This window comes from Miniopterus schreibersii (assembly GCF_964146895.1).
Source record: "Miniopterus schreibersii genome assembly, chromosome: 1".
Classification (NCBI taxonomy): Eukaryota; Metazoa; Chordata; class Mammalia; order Chiroptera; family Miniopteridae; genus Miniopterus; species Miniopterus schreibersii.
Window position 1 is genome coordinate 74318030 of NC_138101.1, and position 15247 is coordinate 74333276.

Here is a 15247-nt window from a genome sequence, read left to right on the forward strand (position 1 = left end):
TTTTTTAAATTGTGAAGCTTTGTAATATTTATGTAACCTTAAACTCCATATCTATTGTTTCCTTAGTTGTACAGTTAATTCAATGCTTGTTGCCATTTCTTTTGCATCAGTTTTTCCATTCATCTCACCTATGGTGATTAACGCTCAGCACTGTGCATCCAGATGAATGGAATTGCTTTGAATGAATGAGAATGAAGGACTGGAAGGATTCTCCCCCTCTCTCCTACTAGAACACAGTTGGCTCCCCAAATTGATCTTCACACCCTTGGACCATTTCTCTTCCTCACCATCCAGAGTCACTGCAAAGCTGTGAAATTTCACAAACTTGCGCCACCGCGACACCTTTTGGCGGGAGCGTAGGATGCCGACGGAGGGGCGGTGCAGTGCGGTCCTCCCGCCGGCAAGGGGCGCCGCGGCCAGGCGACTGCGGCGCAGGTGAGTGTGTCTCCCTGCCGCACGCTTACCTGACCCCGCGCGGGCTTGCGCCCAGCGGCCTCGGCGTAGGGTCGGCGCCCGCGGGGGTTCGGGCGGCGGCGGGCTTCCGCCGAGCGCGCCCAGCCTTGCCTCACGGCGGCGCCTGGACCCTGGTGCGCCGCCGCGGCCCGTGGGGAGAGTCGGCCTGGCCGGCCGGGTAAGTAGCACCCCCGGGGGTGTTCACCGGGACCGGTGTCCTGGCGGGGAAGCGAGGCGGGAGCGCCTCCCCGGGGCAGGGGGCCGGGAGCCGGGGAGGGGGGGCGTTGGACCTGAGACCGCGGGTTTAGGCCGCGTCGCTCTGGGGCGGAGGTCCCGGGCCGGTCCCCCGAGCCGCCGGCGCCCGCGGACTCCAGGCGGACCCCCGTCCCGCCACCCTCTGTTTCCCTTTGCTCCCCGCCGCCGCTTTCCTATTTACCTCGGGTTACCGGGGCCTCGAGCTCTGCCTCTGTTCTCCCGATTCTTCCTTTTACCGTCTGGTTCCGTCTGCGTTGGACCCGAGGACGTTTTTCTCTCCCCTCGATTGGTCATGTTTTGTAAAAGTTGCCGGGTCCCTAGACCCCGGTCGCCAGGCCTGTGTCACCTGTGTCACTTTCACCCCTCTGAGGCCAAGGCAGTGGAGAAGAGAGCAGCTGTTTCCTTCCCGGGCCGTGGAACTCCTGAAGTCGATGTCCCTCAAAGACGAGTTGTTTTCCTGGACAGGTGAAGGAAGACGTGGCTCCGGCGTTACCTCGGTCCTTGTCCTTTGAAAGCGATGTTTTAGCTCTGGTGTTCAAACAACAAGCAGGCATTTTCTGAGCGTCACCTCTTGCCCAGACCGTATGTTATGAACAGCAGTTGCAAAATAATTAAGACACTGTTCCTGCTCTCGGAGTTTGGTCTCTAGGGAAACAGTCAAAAAACCCATGCCTGGGTTGATCCGAAGGACTAGGATGGGGTCTGGAAATGCTTCCAAGAGGGAGTGATGCTTATAACTGAGTCTTGGAGGTGTTTTGTTAGATGTGCAAGATGGGGAAAAGGTTAACCTGCAGTTCCCATTGTGTATTCTAGGAACTGCAGGTGAGGCAAAGAGTTTTGAGGTAATACAGTCAGGTCAGATGAAATGGTTCTTTGAGAAGTTGGTAAAGGAGAGCCAACGTTGAAGGTACTGATTGCTAGAACCAGGCAAATGGATAGAAAATATATTCTGTATAAGGGCAAATTTATGCATAGAGGCAGGTAGATGAGGGTTGTATCTCTCAGCAGCAGGTGGAGTTTGTAAAGATGCAACTCAGTTTCCCCATTTTTATGGGATAAAGGCCTCAGACATTTTCCTCTAATAGGATATTCAGGAATAGGGGGGATAAATTCGTAACTTAAACAATGGGTATTTAGCTCCACCGACAAAGGTTTAATTTCCAAAATATATAAAGAACTCATAGCCCTGCTGGTGTGACTCAGGAGTAGAGCATGGACCCATGATCCAGGAGATCCAGGAGATGGTGATTCGGGCACATGCCAGAGTTTTGGGCTCCTTCCCCAGTAGGGGGCATGCAGGAGGAGGCATCCAATCATTGATGTTTCTCTCTCTCTCCCTTTCCCTTTCTCTCTCTGAAATCAATAAAGACATATTTAAAAAACAAACAAAACACACATAAAAAAACAACCTAATCAAAAAATAGGCAGAGGACCTGAACAGACACCTCTCCCAAGAAGACATAGGAACAGTCAATAGATATATGAAAAGATGTTCAGCCTCACTAGCAATTAGGGAAATGCAAATCAAAGCTACAATGAGATACCACCTCATACCTGTTAGAGTGGCTTGCTATCAACAAGACAAGCAATAACAAGTGTCGGAGAAGATGTGGAGAAAAGGGAGCCCTCATTCACCATTGGTGGGAATGTAAACTAGTACAGCCACTATGGAAAGCAGTCTGGCGATTCCTCAAAAAGTTAAGAATAGAGTTACCATACGACCCAGCAATCCCTTTCCTGGGTATCTACCCGAAAAACTCAAAAACGTATTCACAAAGATACATGCCCCTCTATGTTCACTGCAGCATTATTCATGGTGGCCAAGACATGGAGACAACCAAAGTGTCCTTCCATAGAGGACTGGATAAAGAAGATGTGGTACATATATACAATGGAATACTACTCAGCCATAAGAAAGGATGAAGTACTGCCATTTGCAACAACATGGAAGGACCTAGAGAATATTATGCTAAGTGAAATAAGTCAGTCAGAAAAAGCTAAGAACCATATGATTTCACTCATGTGGGATATGAAACTGAAACTCGTGGATACGGACAGCAGTGTGGTGGTTGCCAGACGGAAAGGGGTGGGGGTGAAGAGGGTCTTAATATATGGTGACAGGAGAAGATACGACTTTGGGTGGTGGACACACAGCAATATACGTATCTTGTAACGTAGAAACCCACACCTGAAACCTGTATATTCATATTGACCATTGTCACCCCAATAAATTTAATTAACAAAAAACTGAGGGTGTTTTATTTTTAGAACTTTATTAAGAAATGTGCTGTGTGCTGTGCAGTTTAGAATAGATTGTGAGATAGACAAAAATATAACCTGGTATAATAGAAATGTTAACAGTGAAGAGCTATTCTGATTGTGGAGCTCTGTGATGGCTAAGGAAAACTTTTATGGAAAATAGGAATTGGGGGAGAATTGTTCCATGCTCCCAAACATAAGTTTATAAAGTGGATTTCTTTTTACCTGGTTTGTTTTAAATTGTCTTCATGGAACAGATGATCCAGGGCTAGTAGTCCTTCAAGTCTTTCATAATAAATTGTGACGTACATTCTGTGGTACTTTTGTATTATGTATTTTGGAGGGAGAAGAACAATTTATATAATCCTCTTTTAATTTTAAAGTATAAATGTTCATGGTAGAAATTGGAAGGAAACAAGCTAGGATTTTGCCTATAGCAGGGCAAAAAACTACGTGGTTCTTATTGTGAATAGCTGATAAAATAGTAGATATAAATATGAATTCGACGATGAATGGTAGATTTTACTGCATTTTTTCAGCAAATAATTTGTTTATTCTGTTTATGCTTATGTGCTTAATGCTACTTTATATTTAAAATACTCATATACTTATAGCCTGTCTCAGTTTGGGATATGCTGAAATACATTTTCTTTATTATTAAAGTTATTGGGGTGACATTGGTTAATAAGATCACATATGTTTTAAATGTACATTTCTGTGATACATGATCTGTATATTGTGTGCCCTCCACCCAAAGTCAAATCGTCTTCCATCACCATATATTTGGCCCCATTTACCTTTACTACCTCACCAACCCCCCTTCCCATACTGTTATCTGTGTCTATGAGTTTCTGTTTTATATCCCATATATGAGTGAAATCATATGGTTTTTAGCTTTTTCTGACTGACTTAGTTCGCTTACCATGATATTCTCAAGGTCCATCCCTCATCTTTCATTATGGCTGAGTAGTATTCCATTATATATATGACCCACATCATCTTTATCCAGTCAGCTGTTTGGGGACACTTCATATGTTTTTGCATGTCCGGGCCACCGTGAATAATGCTGCAGTGAACATAGGGGTGCACATATCTTTGCAAGTAAATGTTTTCAAATTTTTCTTTTTTCTCAGGATGGCTTTGGGTATACCGGGTCTTTTGTGGCTCCATACAAATCTGGTGAGTTTTTGTTCTATTTTTAAAAGTCACATTGGTATTTTGATGGAGATTGCATTAAACCTGTATAGTGTTTTGGGTAATATGGACATTTTAACTATGTTGGTTCTTCCAACATATTAACACAGAATATGTTTTTATTTCATTGTGTATTTTTCAGTCTCTTTTAATAATGCTTTGTAGTTTTCAATATATAGGTCCTCCCATCCTTTAAGTTTATTCCTAGGTATTTTATTATTTTTTTGTTGCAATTGCAAAAGGAATTGTTTTTTTCTCTCTTTTTTCCCCCAGAAATTTCATTGTTAGTATATAGGAATACAGTGGATTTTTGTACATTGGCTTTTGTATCCTGCAATTTTACTCTTTTTGTTTATTGTTTCTAATAGTTTTTTTGGAGGAGTCTTTAAGGTTTTCTATATACAGAATCACGTCATCTGCAAAAAGTAACACTTTCACTTCTTCCTTCCCAATTATGGTGTATGATCTTTTTAATGTATTGCTGGATCTAATTTGTTAATATTTTGTTGAGGATTTTTGCATCTCTCTTCGTTAGGGATATTGGCCTGTAATTTTCCTTCTTTCTGGTGTCTTTACCTGGTTTTGGAATTAGGATAATGCCTCATAAAAACAGCTTGGAAGCCTGCTTTCCTCTTGAATTTTTTAGAAAAGCTTGAGGAGGATATGTGTTAGCTCTTCTTTGAGTGTTTGGTAAACTTGCCTATGAAGCCATCCAGTCCAGGACTTTTGTTTGCTGGGAGGTTGTTTTTTTTTATTACTGCTTCAATTTTATCAGTTGTTATGGGCCTATCAGGTTTTCTGATTCTTCCTGATTAAGTTCAGAATGATGTTTCTAGGAATTTGTCCATTTCGCCCAGGTTATCCAGTTTGTTGGCATGTAGTTACTCACAGTATTTTCTTTTTACTTGGGGCCTCTCTCTTTGCTTCCTGATGAGTCTGGCTAAAGGTTTATCAATCTGGTTTATCTTTTCAAAGAACCAGCTCTTGGTTTCGTTAATCTCTTGTATTGGTTTTTTAATCTCTTTCATTTATTTCTGCTCTGATCTTCATTATTTCCTTCTTTCTACTTACTGTGGGCCTTTCTTCTGTTTCTAATTCTTTTAATTATAGGGTTAGGTTGTTTATTTGAGCTTTTTCTTGTTTCTTGAGGCAGGCCTGTAATGCAGTAAACTTCCCTCTGGACTGCTTTTGCTATGTCCCATGTATTTGGATTGTTGTGTGTTCCTTTTTATTTGTTTCCAGAAAGTTTTTTATTTCTTCCTTGACCTCATTGTTAACCTGTTCATTGTTTAATAGCATGCTCTTTAGCCTCATGTGTTGGAATATTTTTGAGGTTTTTTTAATAGTAGTTGATTTCTAGTTTCAAGCCATTGTGATCCGAGAAGATGTTTTATGTGATTTCAATCTTCTTGAACTTGTTTAGACTTATTTCGTGTCCTAATATGTGCTCTTTGAGCATGTTCCATGTGCACTTGAGAAGAATGTATATTCTGCATGTTTGGAATGAAATGTTCTGTGAATATCAGTTAAATCCATCTGGTCTAGTATATAGTTTAAGATCACTGTTTTCTTGTTGATTATTTTTGTCTGGAAGATCTATCCAATGATGTCAGTGGAGTGTTAAAGTCCTCTACTATGACTGTATTGCTGTCAGTGTCTCTCTTAAACTTCTCCAAGAGTTTTTTTTATATATATTTAGGTGCTCCTATATTGGATGCATATATATTTACCAGGGTTATATCTTCTTGTTGGATCAATCCCTTTAGTATTATATAGTGGCCTTCTTTGTCTCTTATTATGGCCTTTGGTTTGAAGACTATGTTGTCAGATATAAGTATTGCTACCCCAGCTTTTGTTGTTGTTGTTCCTGCACAGAAAATTTTCTCATCCCTTCACTTTCATCCTGTGTGAGTCTTTGGTTCTGAGATGGGTGTCTTGTAGACAGCATATATGAGTCATGTTTTCTTATCCATTCAGTTATCCTATCTCTTTTTTTTTTTTTTATCCTATGTCTTTTGATTGGAGCATTTAAACTATTTATATTTAAGGTTATTATTGATAGGTACTTATTTATTGCCTATTTTTTATGCCTATGTTCCTCTCTCTATATATATTTAGTCCCTTTAACATTTCTTGCGATGCTGGTTTGGTGGTAATAAAGTCCCTTTTTGGTTTGGAAACTTTTTATTTCTCCTTCAATTTTGAAAGATAGCCTTGCTGGATAGAGTAGTCTTGGTTTCAGATCCTTGCTTATCATTACTTTGAATGCTTCATGCCATTCCCCACTGGCCTGTAGTGTTTCTGATGAGAAATTAGCTGACAGCCTTACGGGAGCTTCCTTGTAGGTAACTGACTGTCACTCTCTTCCCGCGACAGTCAGGAAGAGACAAAGATTCTTTCTTTGTCTTTGACGTCTGCCATTTTAATTATGATATGTCTTAGTGTTTGTCTTTTTGTGTTCCTCTTGACTGGGACTTTGCATTCTGCCCTGAAGCCCAGCTCACCTTGGGTTCCTGCTCCTGACTTAACACCAAGAGCAACTCTGACTTCTGCTTTGAGGTCCAGAGTGTCTGTGACATGGCGGTGCACTCCGATTGCCCCCACACCCAAGTCAGGCCCAGGCCCTGCTGCTTCCACAACTATGGCTGGGACTCTACAAGAATGTGACTCTAGCTTATCACTCCTAGTGGTTCTGCACACTGCCCTGAAGCCCACCTCACCTCCTGTTCCTGTTCCTGACTTGATACTAAGAGCAGCTCCGACTTCTCTTTTGAGTGTGGGAGCGGTTCTGACGTGGGTGCTACCCCTATATAGCCCCCACATTTGAGTTTGACCTAGGCCCTGCCAGCTTCCACAGCTGTGGTGCTGACTGTGGGTCTTGCTTTGCTTTGGGCTTGGGCTCCGCCTCCGGGGAAACCTTAGAGGGATTCAGGCTCTTTTTTCTGGGAAGAAAGGCCACGTTCTCAAACACCACACCAGATTTGAATGTAGCTGCTGGACCAAGCACTATCTACACATCAGCCTACAGTTTCCTGAAGATATTCTAGGAAGTCTGTTTGAGCTCTTGTTGCTCGTGTCTAGATGCTTGAGCTTCCTTGGGGAGCACATGGTGACTAGTAACGTGACTAGCCTTAAATTTGTCTGTGGTGAGCCTGTCCTCTGAGGAGTTCAGTTAATACAAGAAACACTTTAAATGCATAGTATATGTGTGCCTGTCCTACACAATCCTCAAGTCATTGGGAGAATTTGGCTTGTTCACAGACGCACACAAACACATAAAAATGGCACAGATACTACATGTTCCGAGTGGCAGCTTTTACCTTTCTGGGGATCATTCAGTAGCACAGTTCCCAAGTAAGGCTTTTGTGAACCTAACTTAGTTATTATTTTTTATTGAGTTTATTGGAGTGGCATTCGTTAATAAAGTTATATAGGTTTCAGGTTATAATTCTGTAATTAATCATCTATATTGTATTGTGTGTTTACCACCCCAAGTCTCCTTTCACCACCATTTTGTTCCCCTATACCCTCTTCTACCTTCTCCCACCACCCTCTTTCTGGAAATCACCATACTGTTGTCTGTCATTTTTATTAATTATAAACATAGTATGTACATACATTTTTCTTGTAAAAAGTTAGAATGAAAAGTGAAAAAACAACCCTCCAAAACTCAACCCCAAAGCTTCCTTCTATTCCTCCTCTTAAAGGAAGTGTTCAAAAGTGGGTGTTGCCCTAGCCAGGTGGCTCGGTTGGCTGGAGCATAGTCCCATACACCAGAAAGGGTGCAGTTTAGATCCCTGGTCAGGGCATGTACAGGAGGCAACCAGTCAATGTTTCTTTCTCTCTCTGTCTCCCCCTTTCTCTCTCTCTAAAGTCAATAAACGTATCCTCAGGTGAGGATAAAAAAAAAAGTGGGTGTTTATTCTGACAAACCATTTTCTATGGTTTACACTTTACAGGCACATGAGAATATATCCTTTTCATAAATATGGTATTATTTGTGTACGCAAATTACATCATTCACCTAATACATAGGTGCGTATAGACTTATCTTATTCTTTTGAACTGCTCTATAATTTTCCAGTGTATGGATGAAACAGATTAATTAGCTCTAACCTTATTGATGGTTTGTGGGTTGTTTAGTCTTTTGCTGTTATAAACAATGCTAAGTGAATGAATGTCTTTTATTCATAACTACAGGGTGTCCCAAAACAGTGTATATACACTTTAACAGCTGATAGCTCAATTGATGTTTCTCTCTTTTCAGATTTAACCCATTGGAATAAATAATGGCAGCCAGACTAAGCTTTGAACAAAAGAAATTCATCCTAAAATGCTATTGGAAGTTTGAAAACGCAGTTGAAGTACAAAGACAGTTTATGAAGGAATTTCAAACAGGTCCACCTACACGACTTACCATCACTCGAATTAGAGATAAGTTTGAAGCTGATGGAATTAGTATTCAGAATGTCCACAAAAAGAGCTCTGGAAGACCACGGACATCGACAAGCCCCACAAAACAAGAAAGGGTATTGGAAATGTATCACCAAAGTCCAAGAAAATCTGTGCGGCAAGCAAGTCATGACATAGGAATTTCGAAATCATCTGTCCATCGTATTTTGAAGCGCTGCCATTGGAAAAGTGACATTCCAAGATTAGTCCATGCTATCAGTGAAGATGATCCAGATCGAAGAGTGGAGTATTGCGAATGGTACTTGGAAAGATGTGTAGAAGATGCACACTTTCCAACAAAGATTGTGTGGAGTAATGAGGCTACATTTAAATTAAATGGTTCAATTAACCGCCACAATTGCACCTATGGGAGATCTGACAATCCGCATGCTATGATGGAACATCATGTTAATTTACCAGGAGTTACAGTGTGGTGTGGCTTATCATCAAGAGGATTAATTGGACCATTCTTTGTTGATGGTACTGTGACTGGTCCCATTTACTTGAACTTACTGCGACAGTCTGTCATGCCAAGCATTAGAGAGGTCTTTGAAGATGAAGAGTTTTATTTTCAGCAAGATGGGGCACCCCCACACTACCATCATGATGTAAGATCCTACCTTGATGACATCTTGCCAAACAGGTGGATTGGACGAAGGGGTTTTGTAGAATACCCTCCTCGTTCACCAGACCTCACACCTCTAGACTTTTTTTTATGGGGATACTTAAAAGATAAAGTCTACGCTACAAAACCAGCAACAGTCTCTGAACTGAGAGTAGCCATTGAACAAGAATGCACTCAAATACCAAATGAAATGTTTGTTGATGTTTGTGATTCTATTGCTTTGCGTTATCAGCAGTGCCTGGACCAGAACGGACATCAGTTTGAAAATAGGTGTTGACAAAACAATTAAACAATGTCTGTAGATTCTGTTACATTTTGAAAATAATATGTTTTTTTTTTTATTTTATTTATTTTTAAATATGTTTTTATTGATTTCAGAGAGAGGAAGGGAGAGATAGAAAGAAACATCATTGATGAGAAAGAATCATCAATCAGCTGCCTCATGCACACCCCCTACTGGGGATCAAACCAGGTTCACGGGTCCACACTCAATCACTAAGCAACACTGGCTGGGCTATTTTTATTTTTTTTAATTTATCTTTATTGTTGAAAGTATTACAGATGCTCACCTTTTTCCCCCATTGACCCCTACCCCCAACCCCCCTAGGCCTTCATCACCTATTGTCTGTGTCCATGAGTTATGCATATGTGCATATAAGTTCTTTGGTTAATCTCGCCCGCCCCCTCCTCTCCCCCATACTCTTCCCTCTGAGATTCATCAGTCTGTTCCATGCTTCTGTGTCTCTGGATCTATTCTGTTCATCAGGTTATTTTATTCATTAGATTCCACAATGAGTGACATCATGTGATACTGGTCTTTCTCTGACTTTTTTCACTTAGCATGATATTTTCCAGCTCCCTCCATGCTGTCTCAAAGGGTGAGAGATCCCTCTTTTTACAGCTGCATAATATTCCATTGTGTAAATGTACCACATCTTTTTTATCCACTTATCTATTGATATGCACCTGGTCTGTTTCCAGATATTAGCTATTCTAAATAGTGCTGCTTTGAACATAGAGGTGCATATATTTTTTCTGATTGGTGTTTCAGGATTCTTAGGATATATTCCTAAAAGTTGGATCACTGGGTCAAATGGCAGTTCCATATTTAATTCTTTAAGGAAATTCCATACTGTTTTCCATAGTGGCTGCACCAGTCTGCATTCCCACCAGCAGTGTACTAGGGTACCCTTTTCTCCACGTTCTTGTCAGCACTTGTTGTTTGTTGATTTGTTGATGGTAGCCATTCTGGCAGGTGTGAAGTAATACCTCATTGTCATTTAAATGCATCTCTCTGATGATTAGTGACTTTCAGCATTTTTTTATATGTCTCTTGGCCATCTGTATGTCCTCCTTGGAAAAGTATCTATTTAGGTCCTTTGCCCATTTTTAACTGGATTGTTTGTCTTCCTTTTGTTAAGTTATATGAGTTCTTTATATATTTTGGAAATTAACCCCTTATTAGATGTGTCATTGGCAAATATGTTCTCCCATACACGGGCTCCCTTTTCATTTTGTTGATGGTTTCTTTGCTGTGCAGAAGCTTTTTATTTTGATGTAGTCCCATTTGTTTATTTTCTCCTTTGTTACCCTTGCCCTAGGAGATGTATCGGCAAACATACTGCTGTGAAAGATGTCTGAGATTTTGCTGCCTATGGTTTCTTCTAGGATTTGGGTGGTTTCACATCTTACATTTAAGTCTTTTATCCGTTTTGAGTTTATTCTCATATATGGTGTAAGTTGGTGGTCTAGTTTTTTTTTTGCACGTACTTGTCCAATTTGCCCAATACCATTTATGTTGTTATTCGCAGATGACATGGTATTGTACATAGAAAACCCTATAGACTCCACTGAAAAACTACTAGGTTTAATAAATGAATTCGGCAAAGTAGCAGGACACAAAATTAACATACAGAAATTTATGTCCACCAATAATGAACTCTCAGAGAAACTGAAAAAACAGTCCCATTTAACATTGCAAAAATAAATAATAATATACCTTGGAATAAACTTAACCAAGGAGGTAAAATACTAGTATTCAGAAAATTACAGGACATTGAAAAAACAAATAGAAGAAGATACAAACAAATGGAAGCATATACTGTGTTTATGGATTGGAAGAATTAACATCATCATCATATCCATACTACCGAAAGCAATCTATAGAGTCAATGCAATCCCTATTAAAATACCAACGGCATATTTCACAGATCTAGAAAAAACACTCCAAAAATTTACATGGAACCAAAAAAGACCCTGAATAGCCACAGCAATCTTGAGAAAGAAGACAAAGGAGGGATCACAATACCGGATATCAAATTATATTACAAAGCCATTGTAATCAAGACAGCCTGGTACTGGCACAGGAACAGGTCATTGGAATGGAACAGAGACCCCAGAAATCGACCAAAGCCATTGTACTCAGTATTTGACAAAGGAGTTAAGAGCATATAAGGGAGTAAAGACAGTCTTTTCAATAAATGGTGTTGGAAAATGAAATGTATTTTAATAAACACTGCCTTTATAATTATTCAGAGTGTGGATACATTTTTTGGGACACCCTGTATATCTGCAAGATAACTTTTAAAGTGGATTTACTGTGCCAAATGATATCCCCTTTTAAATTTTAGAGCTATTGATAATTATCTATAGAAGTTATATCAATTTACATCCTCATAAGCAGTGTATGAGGTTCTGCCACACTCTATCATAGTGTCAGTACAGTGTTTGATGGTAGGAAAAAGCACCTCAATTTTATTTGGATGAAAACATTTTAGAAATAGTACATGTTTATCTTGTTAAGCAGAAGTATGCTCACTGTAATTTAACCTTAATGATTCAGGTTCTTTATTTTAAAATGGTTTTCGTAGGTTATAAAACCTGATGACCATGTTTATTAAAAGTATTCTCAAAATAAGAATAGATTTAGGGTGGGGCCCTGAAGGTTTCTCCTATGAATAAAACATGTGAACTTTGGTATCTGCCTTAAACTTTTCATTTCCCACTTTCATGCTTTAGCACCTTTCCTTACTCTAGATCAGGGGTGGGGAACCTTTTTTCTGCCAAGGGCCATTTGGATGTTTATAACATCATTCTCAGGCCATACAAAATTACCAAAAAGCTCCTAGATTTATTGAATTTCAAGTCCCGCCTGCAGTTGCCTTAGCAGGCCCAGATGAAATGATTTTGCAGGTTGCATGTTCCCTACCCCTGCTCTAGATTATTAAAATAACCTCCTCGTTTATTATATTTGATAAACTTGCATTGAACATTTATCACATCATAGATGCGAGGGTATAGAGATGTATCCTCAAGGAGCTCATATGCAAGTGGTAAGAGACAGAAGTCAGTAATTAATATAGTATGATATGCATTGGTGTAGACAAGGTGTCATGGGAACCCCACAGGGAACTGGCCCTGGTTTGGTAATCAGGAGAGCGAAGGAATCCAACTCTTTGGTGAAATGACAGATGTTCTCATTTGAGCCAAGTATCGAAGGATGCATAAAAGCCAGCTAGCTAGTGGAAAAAAGAGAGTACTGTATAAGCATTCCAAGCAAATTAAATGGTGGAGGGAACTCAGGTGCCCAAATGTGAAGAGACTTCTATACCATGTGAGAAGTTTGGAAATATTCTTAAGGAGCTAGTGGGAGAAGGGGAGAAGACTGTTCCTGTTGTAGCTGGTCATGTAACTCTGTATTCCAGCCTTCCATTCCATGAGATAGCTTTCTGAAATAGCTATGTGAGATAGCTTTCTGAAACAATTTTCCATTAAACCTGAATTTGGACTTAACCTGTATTTCTAGCTGTATCGCTAGATCTCTCCATGCACTGACTGTGACAACTACACCAGAATGCTTGCTGTTTCCCAGACATGCTGCTGCATCAGGACTGCAAGTTCTTCTCCTCCTTACTAGATCTGCCTGCAAGGCTCAAATGCCACCTGCACCAAAGTGCTTTCCTGACCTTTTTCTCCCCTCACCCCTCTAGGTCAGTAATTTTCAACTGATGTGGCATAAAAATTTTTAAAACATGTAATACCTGACTCAAGTCAGGGGCACTGACCTCTTTTCCCTTAATTGTCTGATAAATGACAACAGCCAACACAACAATAGCCGTCTGGTGTGAATGCTGTGTCTTGAACCATAAATATATAGGTCACATAATAGAGTTGCAGCTTATTGGTCATGTCGCATAATAAGGGTGCATCTGGTTGGTTAATTCTTGGTGTCAGAAATCTTTACATACATGTCTAGGCACCTGATTTTTTAAAAAGTCACTGGAGCAAAAAGGGTAGGTAAAGTTTTTGTAAATCAATAATACCTTTTTTTTTACAGATTGGCAAAAAATATATTTTTTGAGTGCCAAAGAATTTTAGTAATTAGCTTGTGTGTGTCATGAGATGAAAACGGTTGGAAAATGCTGCTCTAGGTCAGTATTAATCGTTCCTTTCTTTGTATTCTCTTAGCATTTTACTTTTGTCTCTAATATTACACCTTTAAGATTATATTATACATTATATTAAGTTGACCATTAAATGTTAATTGAAATAAATGTTTGGCTTACTGGACATTTTTGCTTCCATTCTGTTTTTAGCTATGTTTTAGGTGGTTAAAAGTGTCATAAACTGATCTTTAAATAAATGAAATATAGCTAATAACAAAACAATGTATTTTTGAGACATCTTATATTGGTTTTCAGCTTATATTTAAAATATCCAGCCCAGCCGGGCGTGGCTCAGCGATTGAGCATCGACCTAGGATCCAGGTGATCTGGGTTCAATTCCCAGTCAGGGCACATGTCGGGTTGTGGACTCGATCCCCAATTGGGGGCATGCAGGAGGCAACCGATCAATGACTCATCATTGATGGTTCTGTCTCTCTCCCTCTCCTTTCCTCTCTCTGAAATCAATAAAGATATATTAAAAATAAATAAAATATCCGTGTTTTGCTATGTTGACCATTTAAGCTTGAGAAACTGAAGTGACAGTATCTAGTGTACTTTAGTTGTTTAAAGTTCTTTATGATATATAAAAACTTTATTGCTCTTGACCAAAAAAGAAGATACCATAAGAATTGTTTACTGAGAAGTTGAGAAATGGCTGCTGGTGGCAAACACTCATTGCCCACCCAATATCCATTCTCCCTTAGTTTTTTACTAATAACAATATAACATTTGGAGGGGGGGGGAATACTGTGCTTAGTTAAAAAACAAACCAACAAAGTCTATTTTCTGAGTTGTAAGCAAAAACTTGCTGGGGATTTCTGGGCAGGTTTTTCTGTCTGAGATTCCTGGAGTTGTAGCAGCCATGATGTGACCACGAGTCGACATTTGTTAAGTGCTTAGAACAGCACCTGGCGCATAGTGTTTGTTAAATAAATGTGCAAAATGTCTTCTGTCATGAGTGGCACGCATAGGGCACCTTGATTGCTCTACAAACAGAATCAACATCAGATTTTGAATGCATATTCTTTTGGTATTGGGGCAGCTGGTGGTGGTTGGTACTAGCATGTGTAAAAAAAAAAAAAAATGTGCATAGTGTTGAGATTATGCTCCATAACTTACTAATGTGTAGTGATCTTTTTTTGTCCTTTATGTATCTTTATTGCCCTTCTGAGAGAGAAAATCATGTACACCAACCTGCTTGAATGCATTTTTCATGGTTTATATTTGAATAATGTTTAGAATAATGTTTCCATTATGCACTCTAGCTTAACAATTTATTGTGAGTGCACACTCTTTTCAGGGTGAAGCAGTCTCCTCTATCAGGCATTTTGGTAGTTCCAGCCTGCCCTTGCCAACTCATTTTCCACTCTGCCATCAATTCTAGGCCTTTGAACCATTGTTTATTCAGTGCCTTTATTAGAAATACTTAATGGTGATGGTTTCATCTCTTGGTATATAAGCCCTCCTGGGATGTGTATTTTTATCTGTGCATTTATTTAGTTAATGCCCAGGGTATGCTTGTTGAATAAAAGAATCTTCAGTTTTTGAAATGCAATGAATATAT

General features: G+C 39.8%; 1 protein-coding gene across 4 annotated transcripts in view; it reads left to right on the forward strand.

The window, feature by feature from the left end:
* Window positions 1–426: 426 nt before the first annotated feature.
* Window positions 427–15247, forward strand: part of LOC308552918 (uncharacterized protein) — a 47343-nt gene continuing 32522 nt past the window's right edge. The window contains exons 1-3 of one of the 4 annotated variants that reach the window (XR_013998155.1): window positions 427–631; window positions 4101–4146; window positions 8429–11768. Coding sequence is in view for 2 of the 4 variants with exons in the window: in XM_081128356.1 (XP_080984482.1) it covers window positions 8451–9515 (1065 nt within the window). In the remaining 2 variants the exon portion in view is untranslated. Of the gene's footprint in view, window positions 632–4100; window positions 4147–8428; window positions 11769–15247 lie in introns of those variants that run through there. The other 3 variants (XM_081128356.1, XM_081128357.1, XR_013998156.1) reach the window with 3 other exon arrangements.